Source organism: Heterodontus francisci, chromosome 7 (genome assembly GCF_036365525.1).
Source record: "Heterodontus francisci isolate sHetFra1 chromosome 7, sHetFra1.hap1, whole genome shotgun sequence".
Lineage (NCBI taxonomy): Eukaryota > Metazoa > Chordata > Chondrichthyes > Heterodontiformes > Heterodontidae > Heterodontus > Heterodontus francisci.
The window spans coordinates 38,022,858-38,042,107 of NC_090377.1; the positions used below are offsets into that span (position 1 = coordinate 38,022,858).

Consider the following 19,250-nt stretch of genomic DNA (forward strand, 5'->3'; position numbering starts at 1 on the left):
TTGTAATAGCCATAATTTCCATTAATTTATGACACTGTAACAAAACTTTCCCGTCTTAGCTATAGAATAACACACAAGTTTACATCACCAGATAGAATAAAGTATTAAGATGTAAGGCTGAGTTTTGGAGAAAGCTGGTGAAAGCTGAAAAGCTGAAGTTACTATGATTCTGAAGTGAATGCTCTATAATAGCAGATTTGTCATTTGCCCATCACTGATGTATTTCCCAAATCATGGATTTCGATCAGAAGATTCTGTAGTTCTAGTTCAAGTGAGATAATTCACTCATCCCTAGTTAGTCTGAGATCTCAGAAGAAAACTACCGTTGGATGCTGGAAATCTGAAATAAAAACCGAAAATGCTGAAATTACTCAGCAGGGCATCCAACATCTGTGGAGAGAGAAACAGAGTTAATGTTTCCGGTTGATAATCTTTTGTTAGGGGTCACAACAGGATCATTTGTACAGAGAGCTACAAAAATCTAGAATATATGTAGTTTTGAGCAGAACTTGGAAGTTGACTTCAATGGTAAATATTTACATTAAATGATACCCCTCCAACTTTATTCGCTGCACCAACATTTTCCTTTTTTTATGTAGCTGACAGAAGGTAAACCTTTCCTGTCCATGTAGCAATTTATGTTGTGAGGTAAAAGGGCAACACACTGCATACACAGCATTACAACTTTGCTACAGTAGCACAATAAGCATACATTTTTCTGCCTGATAGACTAATGCCATTACTGCAATTTGATTTAATGCTCCATTATTCAAACAAAATGTGCTTTTCAGAGCTCTTTGACGTAGAAATTTCAGTTCCCACTTCAAACATAGTTGGACCATTCATCAATCATTTTGACACAAATCACTGTAGACTCAAGAGAAGTCTCATTACTCATGTAGAAGGTAGCTAACCGAAGCAGCTGTAGGTTCCTGAACATTGATTTTACATGCCCCATTTAGGTACTAATCTGTGCAGTGTGAACAACGGTGGATGCTCACAGCTCTGCTTGCCGGCCTCGGAAACCAGAAAAACCTGCAAGTGCACTGTGGGGTATCGACTACGCGGTGACAAAATGTCATGTCAGGGTAAGTGTTATTAACTGAAGGAAGCAACAGCACATCTGTGTGGAGAAACATCATTGTTTTACTTTTTAACCCTTGTTCTAGTTGGAGACATTCGATTACACTTTTACTTTGTTGTGCTGGTAATCAGGAGAGTCGTGTCATACCAGCCTTCTACTGCTGCTCTTTCAATTTATTTATTTTCACCAAGGCTCGTCTCCATTAGAAAACAGTCAGAGTGGAACTGGCACTCCTTTCCAAAATCCAATAAAAAAGAAGGTCCACACTGCCACAAGGTGAATTGAGGAGTTTATATTCCCAAGTGTAGCTGATGGTGTGGGGAACTGAATATTTACCGCCTCCTGCTTTGTGCCCTCATATAACCCTTGGAAGACACCTTCACTACTGAAGTGGAGAAGTAGCTTTAAAATGCTTAAGCACATCACTCATAAGCTTGCAGTGTGCGTTTGCGTGGCTTTGTGTTGCACCACAAATAAAATCATGGCAACAGAGCAGACGGCTCAGTGCAGCTATCAGAGGAATACACACACTGTTTACACTGTAATACCCTCAATTAATTCTAGCATGAAACCTTCCATGATGGAGAGAGAGGATGCATTCAGAATGCAGAGTTCAGGCAGTCGACAGAGCATAAGAAGAGGAGGACAATAGTAGAAGCTGAGTTGGTTTTGCTATCCAGGATGAAGTGAAAATATGATAAACTCAACAGGGATCCATTTCTAAACTGACATATTTCTATTAAAATAGTCAACTTGCTTTACCATAGTGTGGTGCAGAGAAACATTTTACATTCTGTACCTTACCTTGAAGCAAATATTCTCCACAGACAATTGGAATTAAGTTTGTTCCTGGCCCATTTTGCATATTTTTTTTCCTTTTATTTGGTCTGCTAGATCTTATTACAAAAGTAAATGTTCGAAACTGAATTTCAGGTCCATCACTGGTGACACTTGACAAGGCTCTTTAGATAGCTATGTAAAATTTTGTACAGTTAACAAACAACAATTTCAGATTATACTCCAGTCAAATAAAGCCATTAAAATAAATCGTTAACAGCTCAAATATAAAATATTCATATAATCGTAGAAAATGGCAGCACACCTTTTCTAAAATATAACTATTGTTACGACCAGGTGAGAAATGTGTCCAGGGTTTCCTTTCAGCCTTCACCTGGTCTGACTGCAACAGGATTTTATTTTTACACACGTTGTATTTTTAGCTCCCCCTTTGGTGAATCCTTGTTCACTGCTTTCCAATTATAAGGCAAAGAAACCAGCACAAACAGGCTTTCTTAGGGTTAAAGAAGAAAAGTTGAAATTTATTAAACTTAAACTTAAACTCTATCTCGGTCAACACCTAAGGATACATGCCGCACCCCAGGCTAGCATGCATATGCAATACACAAATGCAAATAGAGACAGAAAAGAGCAGAAGAAAAATAAAGTGGAAAGGTTTGAGGCAATATCTGAAGAGTTGTTGTTATGGTTCTTCAAGCTCACTGTAGAGTCCTTGATTGTCGGTGGATCTTACTTTTCGTTGGGGCCCAGTATTCTTCTTGAACCTTGTTCACTTTAGGAAACTTTTCTCTCTTGGAGTTCATGTGTCTTCAGTGGAGTCAGAGGCTTAAGTGAAAGAGATGGGAGCAGATAGGAGAGAGATCTTCTCAGTCCAGGAGCAAAAAGCTTTCCGCCCAAACTGTTCTTATAAATTCCAAAAACTCAGTTAGCCCAGCAGGTTAGTCATGTGACTAGCTGGTTTGACGATGTCCGTTTGTTTTTTCGGCCATCTTAGCAGTCAACCTGGAATGCAAGCTCCCTCACCTTCAGCGTCTGGTGATCAAAAGTCCATTGTGGGTTGAATGTCAGGGGATGGCTGCTTTGCCCTTCCAAACACTATCTGTTAATATGCAAATGTCTTTTCCAGCCACGGCTGATCTGTCCAACAGGTCCTCCCCTCACTCCAGTAACAGTTGAAAATCAATGTTCATGACAAAATTAATGTGCCTCATTCTTGGCAGGTGGGGGCCTAGCATGACACCTCCACACCCAGCAGAACAAATGCGCCCAGAGAAAAGGTGCATTTCATTAAAAGGGTTGAGAAAAATGTAACATACAGAAAAAGACATGCATTTCTCTCATTCATTCCCATTCATTCATAAATCCTAAAACTTATTACAGCCTGTCTTCTCTTGGTGCCAGTGCTGCTTTAATTGTCCCCTTTTGGCATTTCAATAAATATGTGGTTCTTTTTTTTCAGCAAGTTTCTCTTCTGTTTGCCCATTTCCATGGCTACCTAGGGTCTTTATTCCTGCTGAGGTAATTTTTTTTTAAAGAGTCAGTCGTGGGCAGATCTATCCTAAACTCTCTTTCAGTGCTTTGCTGAGTCATGCAAAGGCTTTTGACTTCAGGGAATGGGTGGTTCGCTTTTTTTCTGACTGTGGGGGAGGATTCTTTGCTAATCCCCCCTTTGTCGCAGAAGACACTCCTGCCTGCAGGTATTTGTGAAGACTCTACTGCACTCCCCTGTGGCACTTTGACAAGGTAAGACATCACCCTCACAGTTTCTCTATCCCCTAGAGGTCTTTCTTTGTCTCCGCAGGTTCCTGTAAATGCTGTTAGCAACTCTGGTGGGGTGCTTCTAGTGTCTGCATTTACGTAGGAGGATATGGGGTCTAACTTTTCAAATTTTTCAGGCTTGGCTGACCGGACAGTAGGGATTATCATCCAGGATTCCTCCGGACTTCCTTTAACCTGCCCTCTTGGTCATTTTTCCCCTTCTCTTTCTAAAGTTTTGCCAGCCTTTTGCCTGTCCCCTTTTGTTCTTGGTGGGCTTCCCTTACAGTTCATCAGCCCTCTGCTGGAGGGTCCTCTTAACACCGGTACAGGACTTAGGGGTGCAGGTTTCACTGTGGGTTGGTGTTTCCCCTCAACCTGGCACATGTGGCAACTACTACAGTACTCCACCACATCTTTGTGAAGTTTTGGCCAGTCAAACTACTGTATTATGCGGGCTTTGGTTTTTTGTATACCAGCATGTACAGCCACTGTACTCTCGTGGGCCCTTCTTAATATTTCTCTCCGGTACCTCTGTGGCACCACGAACTGGTGAACTACTGTCCACTCTTTACTCTCAGATCTGTGAGAACTCCATTTCCTAATCAGTAACTCATTCTTTAAATAATAGCAATCAGGGACTCCCTCTGCTTCCCTTTCAGATGAGGCAGCCTGTGCTAACTCGCAAAACTGGGTTAGCTCACTGAGCCTCAGCTAGGAAAAATCCATTCAATTCAATCCGTGGGTCTCCTAACTTTATAAAGAAAGTCTCAGCCAGACAGACCTCATGGTCATCTGCCTGCAGTGCCAATTCAGTCTCCTCTGGGGGAGCTGGTTTGATCATGTCCTGATCCACTACACATTTAGGGAAACTGCAGGGGTCCATCTCCTGCCACTTCCCTGTCTCTCTGACCTCCTGCTGTCTTTCTTTCACTACTGGAGGGGCGACCAACTTCACCCCCGCCAGATCATTACCTAGGAGCAGGTAAACCCCGTCCACAGGCAAACTAGGGACAATCCCTACGGTCACCGGTCCCAAAACTAGGTCGCACTCCAGGTGCACCTGGTGTACAGGTACAGGCATACAGTGCCCTCCAATACCATTCACCACCATTTTGGTATTCATTGCACTCTCTGGGGGAAAGGTCAGGCCTTTTCCCAGTCAAAGGGATCTAGTGGCTCCTGTGTCCCTGACAATCACTCTGGGCTTGCTTGCCCCAGTGGAGAAGTATGGGGTTACTTTCCCTTCAGACATAAAACCCTGATAACCTTCAGGAATCCTATTAGCTTTTCCTGCACTTGCAGCCATAATCTTCCTGGGTCTCACTCTTACTACAGTTAAAGCCACAGCTTGTTGTGCTTTGCTTTCCATCAGGCTCCCTTCTTCTTCACTGAGCGGGTGTGCCTGATTAACCCTACAGGTTTTCCCTTTAGTTTCCAGCAGTCAGCTTTTAAATGCCCTGCCTTATTTCAATGGAAGAACACAGGTCTCTAGGTCTCCCTCTTGCTCACAGCACCTTCCTCTTTGGCTAGAGAAGGGCCCCCTGTGTCTCCTGCTTTCCTTTCTCTCACAGAATTGCTTGGGCTGCCATCACCTTCCCACCCTTTGTCCTTTTCAAATTTGTGGGGGTTATTAGGAAACCGACTTAAACATTAAAGCAAACTCATCAGCTAGAACGGCCGCTTGCCAGGCTCTCTGAACCCACTGTTCCTCTACATGGGTCTTTATGGAGAGAGGGAAAGAATATTTAAATTCCTCAAACATAATTACTTCACTGAGATTCTCATAGCTGAGCTGTACTTTAAGAGCCCTCAGCCACTGGTCAAAAGCCAGCTGCTTACTTCTTTCAAACCCCAGATAATTTTGATTAGCTTGCTTCTTGAGGGTTCTAAACTTTTGGTGATAGGCTTCAGGTACTAATTCAAATGCCCTAAGGATAGCATTTTTTATCAGTTCATAATTTGATGAACTCTCATCTGGCAACAGGGAATAAACCTCATGGGCTTTTCCAGTTAGCTTGCTTTGTAGTAAAGGAAGGCAGATTTCAGCTGGCCAGTTTAGTTGCCTTGCCAGTTTCTCAAAGGACACAAAAAATGCTTCTAGAACATAAGAACTAGGAGCAGGAGTAGGCAATTCAGCCGCTCGATACGATCATGGCTGACCTCATCTCGGCCTCAACTCTACTTACCTGCCCATTCTCCATAACCCTTCAACCCATTACTATTAAATTCTGTCTATCTCCTCCTTAAATTTACTCAATGTCCCAGCATCCACCCAACTCTGGGGTAGTGAATTCCACAGACTCACAACCCTTTGAGAGAAGTAATTTCTCCTCATCTGTGTTTTAATTCTGCTACCCCTTATCCTAAAACTATGGCCTCTTGTTCTAGATTGCCCCACCAGAGGAAACATCCTCTCTACGTCTACTTTGTCAATCCCCTTAATCATCTTATATACCTCAATTAGATCTCCTCTCATTCTTCTAAGCTCCATAGGGTAAAGGCCTCAACTGCTCAATCTCACTTCATAAGACAAACCCCTCATCTCTGGAATCAATCTGGTGAACCTCCTCTGAACTGCCTCCAATGCAACGACATCCCTCCTCAAGTAATGGGACCAAAACTGTACGCAATACTCCAGGTGCGGTCTCACTAATGCCTTGTACAGTTGCAGCAACACTTCTCTACTTTTATGCTCTATTCCTTTAGCAATAAATGTCAAAATTCCATTTGCCTTCCTTATTACCTGCTGCACCTGCTTACTAGTTTTCTGCGATTCATGCACGAGGACACCCAGATCCCACTGCACCGAAGCACTCTGAAGTTTCTCTCCACTTAGATAATAATCTGCCTTTCTATTCTTCTGACCAAAATGGATAACCTCACACTTATCCACGTTAAACTCCATCTGCCAAATTTTGGCCCATTCACCTGACCTATCCATATCCATTTTTAAATTTCTTATTTCCTAATTGCAACTTACTATCCCACCTATTTTAGTGTCATCTGCAAATTTGTCTATAGTACCTTCTACCCCTGCATCCAAATCATAAATATAGATTGTAAATAGTTGGGGCCCGAAGACCGAATCCTGTGGCACCCTACTACTCACATCTTGCCAACCAGAAAAGGACCCATTTATCCCAACTCGCTGTTTTCTGTTGGTTAACCAATCCTCTTTCCAAGCTAATAAGTTGCCCCGAGCCCCATGTGATCTTACCTTGTGTATTAACCTTTTGTGCGGCACCTTATCAAATGCCTTCTGGAAGTCCAGATACAGGATCCCCATTATCCACTTTGAGATTTTTTTTTTAGATTTAGAGATACAGCACTGAAACAGGCTCTTCGGCCCACCGAGTCTGTGCCGACCATTAACCACCCATTTATACTAATCCTACACTAATCCCATATTCCTACCACATCCTCACCTGTCCCTATATTCCCCTACCACCTACCTATACTAGTGGCAATTTATAATGGCCAATTCACCTATCAACCTGCAAGTCTTTTGGCTGTGGGAGGAAACCGGAGCACCCAGAGGAAACCCACGCAGACACAGGGAGAACTTGCAAACTCCACACAGGCAGTACCCAGAATTGAACCCGGGTCGCTGGAGCTGTGAGGCTGCGGTGCTAACCACTGCGCCACTGTGCCGCTTTACTTGTTACATCTTCGAAGAACTCTAGCAAATTAGTCAAACACGATTTACCCTTCATAAAACCATGCTGACTCTGATGGATTGCGTTTTGACTTTCTAAATGTCCTGTTATTACTTCCTTAAAAATAGATTCTAACAATTTCCCAATGACAGTTGTTAAACTAACTGGTCTATTGTTTCCTACTTTTTGGCTCCCTCCCTTTTTGAATAAGGGCATTATATTAGCATTTTTTCAATCCACTGGAACCTTTCTCACATCCAGGGAATTTTGGAATATGATAACCAATGGATCCACTATCTCTGCTGCCACTTCCTTTAAGACCCTAGGATGTAGACCATCAGGCCCTGGGGACTCGTCTGCCTTCAATCCCAATAGTTTGCTCAGTAGTGATGATGATTGTTCTAAGTTCCTCCCTTTCTATAATCTCTGCATTACCTGTTACTATTGGGATGGTACTAGTGTCCTCCACCCTGAAAACTGAGGCAAAATACTGATTTAGTGTCTCTGCCATTTCTGTATTCCCCATTATTAACTCCCCAGTCACATCCTCCAAGGTACCAACATTCACTTTCACTACTCTCCTCCCTTTTATATACTTATAAAAGCTTTTGCTATCCGTTTTTATATTTTGCGCTAGTTTTCTTTCATATAATTTACCTTTTCTCTTTTTATTACTTTTTTAGTAAACCTTTGTTAATCTTCAAAAGTTTCCCAATCTTCCAGCCTGCCTTTGCAATATGGTATGCCTTAGTTTTTGTCTTTATGTTATCCTTAACTTCCTTGCTTAGTCATAGATGTTTTTTCCCCTCTTATAATCTTTCTTCCTCTCTGTAATGTATTTTCGTTGGGAGGTATTGAGTATCTCAAACATCTGCCACTGCTCATCAACTGTCCTACCTTTTAGTCTTCCTGCCCAGTCCACTAGGGCCAAATCTGTTCTCATGTCTATGTAATTACCTTTGTTTAACTCCAGAATGCTAGTGTGGGACTCCAGTTTCTCGCCCTCAAACTGAATTTGAAATTCTCGCATGCTATTATCACTCTTCCCTAGAGGATCCTTAACTATGAGATCATTAATTAATCCCACCTCATTACATAATACTAAATCTAGAATAGCCTGCTCCAGTCTATATGCATATTAAAATCACCCATGATTATTGCCATACCTTTCTTACAAGCCCCCATTATTTCCTGGTTTATACTGTGCCCCACTGTGGAACTATTGTTTGGGGACCTATAGATTACTCCCACCAGGGACTTCTTTCCTTTGCTATTTCTTATTTCTACCCAGACTGATTCTACGTCTTGATCTCCAGTGCCTATATCATTTCTCACTACTGCACTGATCTTTTCCTTTACTAACAAAGCTACACCACCTCCTTTTCCTTGCTGCATATCCTTCCGAAATACTGAATACCCTTGGATATTCAATTCCCAAACCTGGTTTCCCTGCAATCACGTCTCCGTATTCGCCACTAAATCATACCCATTTGTCTCTATTTGTGCTATTAACTCATTAATTTTATTCTGAATGCTTCGTGCATTCAGGTACAAAGCCTTTAAGTTTGTTCTATTATCAAATTTCCGTACTCTTGGATGATTCCTTGGTGCAATATGACGTTCACATGTTCTGTCCCAACCTTTTAATTTCTGGTAACACTCAGCCTCATCACCAACCTGCACTCCTACCTTCTCCTTTAACTTTGACTTCCTAATTTTCCATGCAAGTGAACCCGCCCCCCCGCCCCCCCACTATTTCATTTAAAGCCCTATCTACAGCCCTAGTTATGTGATTCTACGTCTTTCTCATTGAATTTTGGAATTAATTGAGCTAGTTTTAACAATTGTGTACCCATCCCTGAATTACGCTCCTCCATATTGGCCATGCTTTCACTGGGGTTACTCTGTCACCCCCTAGTTAACTCAAGCTGCTTCAACTCTCTCTCTTTGCATTCCTTCCAGAATATTCCTTCTCTCTCCCTCTCCTCAAATTCAAGTTTCCTCTGTTCCAGTTGTATCTTTGCTAACAATACTTTGTCGGATTCCGCTTCTCACCCTGTTTCTGCTGCTTCAGATTCAAGAGAAAAATGGTGGGCCACTAGCCTCAGGAGTTCAGACTTCCTAGCCTTGCCACGTACAGTGATCCCACACTGCTCAGCCATTTTCCTCAACTCCTCCATAGACAGTGCTTTTTAACTTATCCCAAGTTACTTCACCCTAGCTTGGAGAGCTACTAGCTTCAGTTGCAGACATGTTAGTATTCAGTCACACACAACCACAAGAAAACCTGTGTCGAAAACTCCCTTTTTTTTTGCTTGGGAAAAATTTGGCTTCCCAATTCCAGTTTCTCGGTTGTCTGTGGGTCAATTCCAGATGCTAGCCCCCAAACTTTTGTTACGACCAGGTGAGAAAGAGGTCTGGGGTTCCCTTTCAGTCTTCACCTGGTCTGATTGTAACAGGGTTTTATTTTTAATCACACTGTTTTTTTAACACATCCTTTCCAATTATAAGGCAAAGAAACCAGCACAAACAGGCTTTTTTAGTTTTAAAGAAGAAAAATTGAAATTTATTAAACTTAAACTTAAACTCTAATTCAGTTAATGCCTTTGAATATATGCCGCACCCCACGCTAGCACGCATACGCGATACACACATGAAAATAGAGACAGAATGGAGCAGAAGGAAAATAAAGTGGAAAGGTTTCAGGCAATATCTGAAGAGTTGTTGTTATGATTCTTCAAGCTGACTGTAGAGTCCTTGATTATCGGTAGATCTTGCTTTTTGTTGGGACGCAGTATTCTTCTTAAACCTTGTTTGCTGTTGGAGACTTCTCTCTTGGGGTTCACGTGTCTTCAGTGGATTCAGATGCTTGTGAGGAAGAGATGGGAGCAGACAGGAGAGAGATCTTCTCAGTCCAGGAGCAAACAACTTTCTGTCCAAACTGTTTTTACAAATTCAAAAAACTCAGGTAGCCCAGCAGGTTAGTCAGGTGACTAGCTGGTTTGTGTATTCGACCATCGTAGCAGTCAGCCTGGAACACGAGCTCCCCCACCTTCATCGTCTGGTGATCAAAAGTCCATTGTGGGTTAAATGTCAGGGAATGGCTGCTTTGTTCTTCCAAACATCGTCTGTTAATATGCAAATGTCTTTTCCAGCCACGGCTGATCTGTTCAACAAGTCCTCTCCTCACTCCAGTAACAGTTTAAAATCAATGTTCATGACAAAATTAATGTGCCTCACTCTTGGCAGGTGGGGGCTTAGCCTGACACTATCATCAAAATAAATTTTAATTTTGATATTGGAAGGCATACATTTGATAAAGGAAACTAGAGAAATGTTTTTTGTCAGCCCAGTTTCAGTTTTTATGCAGCAAAATTATGCTTGATTGTGAACTTATGTCACTGGGGTCAATTTTCAACTTTTAACCTGTGCGTAAAACTGGTGTTGCAAATCAGCCGGCTGTTGTAGAAACTGTCTGATTTTCACTTCAGTTATTGCTCTTCGTCCAATCGAGTAAACGAACTACTGCTGTAAGCCTACAGTAATGATTATGGAAAATTAACTACATTTCTTCACACATCAAACATTATTGGGGGGAAAGTGAAAGAACATTGCTAATTAATACTGCTTTGAACTATTTCTGCTCTTATATAGTTTGACATCAGTCAAGGCCTGGTCAGAAATGTCTAGTTTTGCACCCACTTTGAAAGCAATATTGACTAATTATAAATGATGAAATCAGTAGCTAATTGAATCCTGCCTTCTCTTTTACTTATTTTGTCAAGAGAATAGTGAACAGAAACATTATTTATTTACATCTCAGGTTTTGGATCTTTCCTGATGTATTCTGTTCATGAAGAAATCAGAGGAATACCACTTGAACCCAATGACAAATCAGATGCCTTGCTGCCAATATCTGGGACATCACTTACAGTAGGAATAGACTTTCATGCAGGTTTGTATTTTTTTCCCTTTTGTCCGTATGTGAATTGTAAATAAAATCCTATATAACTGGAGCTGGATACAGCTGACAAAATCAGATTTTATCAACGACATTTTGCCAAATTAAGCCACAGGCTGAAGTATCAGCTATTTCCAGACACTTTTTTTAACTAAGTGTTTGCTGACATGAAAATTTTTAACGAATATTTTCCTTGGCTTTTGTTTAATTTTTCTTTTCTTCTTGAAGGAAGCTTTTTTTTTAAACAAACAGATGTAACTCAAAAACAAATTGAAAAGAGCAGACTCGAGCAAATACTTGTGTGACTGCATAGCATGTGACAGGGTTGTTAATCATCATTTGACTGATGTATTGACTGAGATTTGTTGCGAATGCTATTATACACTGGGTTGCTCTTTTTTCTTGTCTGAACATGGGGTCAAAATCCTTGACTGACCTTAAAGTAAATTAAAGAAGTGCACTTATATCTTAAAAGTATTGCTTCTCATCTTGAGTACCTCGCAATTCTGACATTTGGACAACTGTTTTCCCTGTTATTTTGACTAGTCTATATATTACCTTTCTACTTATCTCAAGTATGCCAATGAAAACATCACCAAAATGGGTCACTACAGGCATCAACATTCATTCTACACAGTACCCAATAAACACAGTAAATAAGCCATGTACCAGGACTTTATGAGTAGGTAATCAAAGATGCCATGCAGACTAATATGTCACAGTAAACAATATGACAGGCAACTAGCACAACAATGATGAAAATCTATTTGTTGTGTTACGACCAGGTGAGAAACGGGTCTAGGGTTCCCTCTCAGCCTTCACCTGGTCTTATTGCAACAGGGTTTAATTTTAAACACATCATTTTTTTTAGCTCTCCCTTAGTGAATCCTTGTTCACTAACTTCCAATTATAAAGCAAAGAATCCAGCCAAACAAGTTTTCTTAGGTTTGAAGAAAAAAAGGTTGAACTTTACTAAACTTAAACTCTAATTTTGTCAATGCCTACGGATACACGACTTGCCCATGCTAGCATGTATACGTACTGCACACATGCAGATAGAGACAGAAAAGAGCAGAAGAAATAAAGTGGAAATGCTTAAGGCAATACCTGAAGATGGTTTTGATTACTGTTCTTCGAGCTCGCTGTAGAGTTCTTGATTGTAGGTACGTCTTGCTCTTCGTTGGGGCCCAATATTCTTCTTAAACCTTGTGCGATGTAGGAGACTTTTCTGTCTTGAAGTTCATGTGTCCTCAGCGGTCCAGAGGTTTGTGAGAAAGAGATGGGAGCAGACAGGAGAGGTCTTCTCACTCCAGGAGCAAACAGTCTTTCTGAGTTCAAAAACTCTGTGGCTAGTTCAAAAAACCCTGAACCAGCCAGTTAGTCATGTGACCAGCTAGTTTAACCAGTCCTGGCTTTTGTGGATTGTATCACCTTAGCAGTCTATGGAATGCTCTTCTTTACACCTTCAATGTCTGATGATCAAAATCCATTATGGGTTGAATGTGTCAGGGAATGCTTACTTTGTCTCCACAAGCACTGTCTGTTAGTATGCAAATATTTTTCAGCTAGGTGTCTGGCAGCCCTTGTAACAGGCCTTCTCTTCTTCCCAGCAAGTTTAAAATCAATGTTCATATGACAAAATTAATATGCCTCATTCTTGGCAGGTGGGGGCCTGCATGACAGTTGTGTAAAGTCATATTTATATGACTTCATCTCAGTTAGGAAGTATGCCAATTGCAAGACCTGGCTCCAACTCCAAATCCAAAAAAGGAATGCGGAATGGACGAGAGAATGAAACTAAATGGATAGATTTTTCAGAGAACCAGCACTAATGTAATGGGCCAAATGATCTCTTTCTGTGATTCTCCAGTCCAGAAGAGAGCTCTACATACATGTGATGACATGCATGCACAAAGTTCCTCTCCCAGAGTTAAAATCTAAATGTTTATGAAGAGTAGATGGCAAGATCCATACTCTGTGGGTTGGGGATGTGGTATTTTACCTACCCTGTGGTAATCGGGCATATGGGCAATTAAAATGTTCCAGGTTACATACGTGCTGGAAAGCCACCTGGAGCTTTACAGATGATTCTGGATGAGCAGCTAAATTGGGTGAGTTCCTTAGTCTGGATTTTATTCTGGCATTGGGGGTTCCAGCTATGGGCCAGAAAGAGTTGTGGGGGGGTGGGGAGCGACCCCGCCTTGGCCATTTGTCAGACCCCTGGCTGCACTCAACACCAGGCAGGCGATTAACTACCCACCAACAGGGCAGCCGTCCCCTTTAAGGATGGCTGCCTACCTTCAAGAGTTGCAGGTGAATAAGAGGGCCGGCAGTTCCTCATTGCCAGCAGCGCCACTGGAACTAGTGGCCATTGCTGGGACTGCAGATGGTGATGATGGACACCGACCACCACAGAAGCTGAATGAGGTCGGGACTCACTGGGGCCAATTGGGTAGGCAGGCCCTGGCAATCGGGGCGGCGTGGTGGGGGGGAGGGTGGTTGGTGGGGTCAGGGGGGCTATGCTGTGTGGGGTGGCCATTGTCACTGGAGGGCCCCTCTGTGGGCCACAGAGTGGCCGAGTAGGAGGGCCCTCTCCCATCCCGAGACTGCTTGGAGGCCATCAGGTTTCACATGGCAGTGTGTCCATGTGGTGGGGTGCCCCTCGCCGTTGGATCAATTGGTTTCCCAGTGGACCTCCCGTCGCCACGGTGCCCGCTGTGGGAAAAATGGTCTTAGGTAGGACAACGTCGGGCATATTACCCAACTCCACCCCACGCCATTTTGTCTGCAGCCCCCCCCACACCCGCACCACCCCACCGCTGCCTCCCAACTTGTTGCCACAGGCTCCTTAAAATTTTGCCCTATGGGTCTGATTCCATCCTCAGACCCCAACAGCAATTTTAACCTGAGCAGAGACGCCAGGTGAAAGTCAACATGAAGAAGATTTGAAAGCTACGTAAGTTAGGTAAGTTTATTACTTTTCTTTGTGGGGCCACGTGAAGCAGGAGTGCTCCTGTTTTATACTCATGTCTTTCTTTAAGATTAGTGGAGGGAGGAAAATATGCCCCTCGAGATGGAAAGCAGCAATTTGGAGATAGAAGGGAGAAAGTTGTTTATAGCAAAAGGAATTGTCCAGTGGAGAAATAATTCCAATGAATACATTGGTTTGTCCAGTTTATTGTGGAGTTTAAAAAGAACAGTTTCAGATTTTACATCTGGGCACTATTAGGAACATAGGAGTTACTATAAAAAGAATGAGTAAGGTCCATCTAATTTGCTTTCTATCATGCTGGTTGTCACATGGTATAACAATAATGGAGTTATTGGGATATTGGAGCTGTTAATGAATTTATTCACTGGGGATAGCTTTTCATACTACAATATTTTTACGCATCAAAGGGTCACCTGGAGCAATTCATGAATAAATCGATGAGATATTTCTCATGTCATTCCCATCTTATAATATCATACTTTGTGATTTAAGACTCTTTTTCATGTGGAATTACATATACATTCACTCTTTTTCTGTTCATAATTGTTACTGATTCTCACAATTCTTGAATTCTTGAAAAAACAAAGACATTTATACTTGATATTTAAAAATGTTCAAACCTTCTTGGAGTAATTAAAAATTTCTGAGCAGAAATTTTAATTATGATAACTTGACTGAATTTTCTTAAAAGCTGCATAGAAGAACATTTAGTATGTTAAGCACAAAGTTTGAACATGATGAAGGACTAAAGTCAATTCCAGAGGCCTTGAATTCTGCAACTGGATTAAATTAACCTTTTGCCATTTGGTTAGCAGAACATCCTTTGTAGTTCAGATAATCATGGCTGTGAATCCTGATTAGGAAAACAAAAATTGAACACAGAACCCGTTATTTAATTCTTTTGAAGTTCTGGATTAATAGCAGGTGCCTTGAGCTCAAAGTTTTTCTATCAAGCATTTGAATACATAAATCCATTTCAAAAGTGCTCGGAAATTTCTCAGTTGAGGAACTGGGGTCTCTAATCAATGCATTATAAATATATCGGTCTCTGTGCACTGCAGGGAAAGTTAAGCTACAGATAGAGAGTATTTCAGATGAGGTTTAAGTTGTTTTATTGGATTAGCTATAGCTGTACTGCTTCAAAGCTCTTGTGAAATTCTTTCTTTGGTGACTAATCGGACGCACGTGCCTTTCGCAAATTTTCTTGATTTAAGGAAAGTTAATAGAGCAAGTTGTATGCAATGTAGACTTCTAACAAGTGCAACAGATCTTTCACTTGAACAGAAAGGCCTGGAAAAATGACTTTACCCGGTGGCTGTTGGAGTATGACATGCTTTGCTGCAGGGATTAGCTGACGGAGAGATCTTTTAAGAAAGATTGTTTAAAGGAGAAGTGGCTAAATATTTACAGTAGAATAGGGCATAGTTGTAAGATTACTCTAGCTAAAAGCCAATGCAGATGGACCTCTTCTGTGTTGCAAACTTCTATAATGGCAATTTTTACCTGCCCTATCCAGCCTGAATAGGGTGCAGGGGCCATTAAAATGGAGCCTTCAGTCTTACAGTCCTGATGGATTCCCACATTTCAACTGCATAAATGTGGCTAAGGCACCTGCTGGACACAGGCAGGAGCGTCATAGATTTATGCAAATAAGGGTCAATGGGATTCAGATTGCATTTTAACCCAGGCCAAGAGGGTAAGCTGTTTTGAAGAGGCTGACTAGACCTTCAAAGGTAAGTGAAACTATTTTCACGAGAATTCCCACCCTCCCATGCCCTATACGTCTCTCCTGTTCCATCCCATGAGATCCTCTCCCATGACTTACCTGCATGTTGGCAGCCTTCCTTTAGTGCCAGGTGACCCCCTCCAGCTGCTCGAAGTGTGACTTCCCCTTACCAACCAGCTGTCACTTTCTGCCACTTCCACAGATGAGGCCCTTGTTCCCTGACAAACAAGCAGATTACATGTACTCAAAGCATTTTGGAAGCATTTTGTTTTTTCCACAGAGTGTTAATATTTTTGGCTGGAAAATTGCTGTGATGTTCCCAATCATATATTTGGCATATTTAATATTTTCAAGGTTCAATTGGGGATAGAGAAGAAACAGGACATAATCACACACTCTCCTAATGCAGTTTTCAACCCTCATAGAGGAACAGGCTTACAAAACCTTCCTGCAGAATTGCACATGTATGAAAAGAATTCTTTCTGAAAATGTCTAATAAAGCAACAATTATGAATGCTATTTTTCAATAACTGAATCAAAAAGCACTATTATAGATTTTCTTACGGTAGGCAGTGGACGTAGAAAAAGGCGGCCCACCCGCACGGGCATCATGGAGCCGCCGCGATTTCAAACGTGCCGGCTCATTTGCATGGCCATGGCGCCCGCCCTCCACGATGACGTGGAGGGGTGAGCCATTGCCGGCAACGTTGTCTGGTGCCAATGCACAGGCGCTGGCGCCACTTATAAAGGGCTTACAGCCCTCAATAGAGATTTAAAAATTAAAGGGCCAGGTCAGCTCAACTGCCAAAAAACAGAATTAAATTACCTTTAAAATCATTCTCCCACCTCCATCTTTCCCTGTGGCATTTCCAGACATTCATGCACTTCACTGCTCCCCCCCAACCCCCCCGGTATTTGAATAATGAGAATTTGACCTTCCCCCGCCCCAAAGTTCGGTAATTTTGCCCTTAACCCCTTCCCATCACCACCCCGACCAATCTGCATCGTTGTTACCCTGCTCCCCCACTCCAGCACAGAAAAAAAAAATACTCCTGCACCCACCCCCCCGCCCCAACAGGTGTCACACCACGTTTCCCCGAATGGGGATTCGAAGGCACGGCTTTTTCGGCCGCCCGAATGAAGATTGGTGCGGTGATTAAGGAGGCAACGGGACCCTCGTTAAATGATGTATGTAAATGAGTTTACAAATTGAAATGGGGGTCCCGTCGCCGTGCGGCAGACGGTTGTCACGAGGCCTCGCCACCACCGCCGGGATCGGGATGGGACCTGTTGCCATTGGGGTCGGTGGTGGGCCTTCCTCTGCACCAATCTTCATTGTCCCCCCACCGCTGTTCCCAGCAACTGCGCCCGGCGTCACTGTGCTGGCGCCGGCGTCATTTTTAAAAGGCTTTAAGCCCTTAGAATTACATTAAATTTTTAAAGGGGCAGTAGTATCAAATTTTTATTAAACAGTACGAAATATGTGGTTGGCCTTTCCTGAAACTCCCAATGGTCATTTCAATGCCTGAAATGATCAACACATTTCTTTTTCCCTACCCGAACTTTGCCCACTAAACTTATAACATTTGGCCTGTAACCCCTTCCCACCATCCCCACATCCAATAAAAATTGATTTCCCCATTTCTCCACCCCTCCCGGCCTGAAACAAGCCCTTCGGCCTACCATGTCCATGCCGACCATCAAGCACCTATCTATTCTAATCCCATTTTCCAGCACTTGGCCTGTAGCCTTGTATGCTATGGCGTTTTAAGTGCTCATCTAAATACTTCTGAAATGTTATGAGGGTTCCTGCCTCTACCAGCCCCTCAGGCAGTGCGTTCCAGATTCCAACCACCCTGTGGGTGAAATTTCTTTTCCTCAAATCCCCACTAAGCCTCCTGCCCCTTACCTTAAATCTATGACCCTTGGTAATTGACACCTTCGCTAAGGGAAAATGTTTCTTCCTATCTATGCCCCTCATAATTTTGTATACCTCAATCAGGTCCCCCCTCAGCCTTCTCTGCTCTCGGGACAACAACCCTAACCTATCCAGTCTCTCTTCATAGCTGAAATGCCCAGGCAGCATCCTGGTGAATCTCCTCTGTACCCTCTCCAGTGTAATCATATCCTTCCTATAGTGTGGCGACCAGAACTGTACACAGTACTCCAGCTCTGGCCGAACTAGCGTTTATACAGCTCCATCAGAACCTCCCTGCTCTTATATTCTATGCCTCGGCTAATAAAGGCAAGTATCCCATATGCCTTCCTAACCACCTTATCTACCTGTGCTGCTGCCTTCATCTATGAACTAGTACACCAAGGTCCCTCTGACCCTCTGTACTTCCTAGGGTCCTACCATCCATTGTATATTCCCTTGCCTTGTTTGTCCTCCCAAAATGCATCACCTCACACTTCTCAGGATTAAATTCCATTTGCCACTGCTCTGTCCATTTTACCAGCCCATCTATATCATCCTGTAATCTAAGTCTTTCCTCCTCACTATTTACGACACCACCAATTTTCATGTCATCTGCGAACTTACTGATCATACCTCCTATATTCAATTCTAAATCATTAATGTATACTACAAACAGCAAGGGTCCCAGCACTGATCCCTGTGGTACACCACTGGTCACAGGCTTCCAATCGCAAAAACAACCCTCAACCACCACCTTCTGCCTCCTGCCATGAAGCCAATTTTGGATCCAATTTGCCAAATTGTCCTGGATCCCATGGGCTCTTACTTTCTTAACCAATCTCCCATGCGGGACCTTATCAAAAACCTTACTGAAGTCCATGTAGACTACATCAACTGCTTTACCCTCATCTACACATCTAGTCACCTCCTCGAAAAATTTAATCAAATTTGTTCGACACGATCTCCTCATGCCAAAACCATGCTGACTATCCTTGATTAATCCCTGCCTCTCCAAGTGGAGATTAATCCAGTCCCTCAGAATTTTTTCCAATAGTTTCCCTCCCACTGATGTCCTGTAATTACCTGGTTTATCCCTACTACCCTTCTTGAATAATGGTACCACATTCGCTGTCCTCCAGTCCTCTGGCATCTCTCTTGTGGCCAAAGAGGATTTAAAAATTTGTGTCAGAGCCCCTGCAATCTCCTCCCTTGCCTCACATAACAGCCTGGGAATTTAGGGTAGCCTCTTCCAAGGGAATCTAGAGCTTGTAATTTCTAAACACTCCTCAGATCAGTTTCCTTGTCCTATCTTGTCATGCAAGCAGAGTAGCAGTCTTGACATATTGTACGTTGGAGG

General features: G+C 42.6%; 1 protein-coding gene across 4 annotated transcripts in view; it reads left to right on the forward strand.

Moving 5' to 3' along the window:
- LOC137371926 (low-density lipoprotein receptor-related protein 1-like) overlaps window positions 1–19,250 on the forward strand; it is a 1,827,029-nt gene that overhangs the window by 1,277,236 nt on the left and 530,543 nt on the right. For all 4 annotated transcript variants that reach the window (XM_068035008.1, XM_068035009.1, XM_068035010.1 and 1 more), the window contains exons 34-35: window positions 963–1,088; window positions 11,120–11,251. In XM_068035008.1, the coding sequence (XP_067891109.1) occupies window positions 963–1,088; window positions 11,120–11,251 (258 nt within the window). The remainder of the gene's footprint in view (window positions 1–962; window positions 1,089–11,119; window positions 11,252–19,250) is intronic.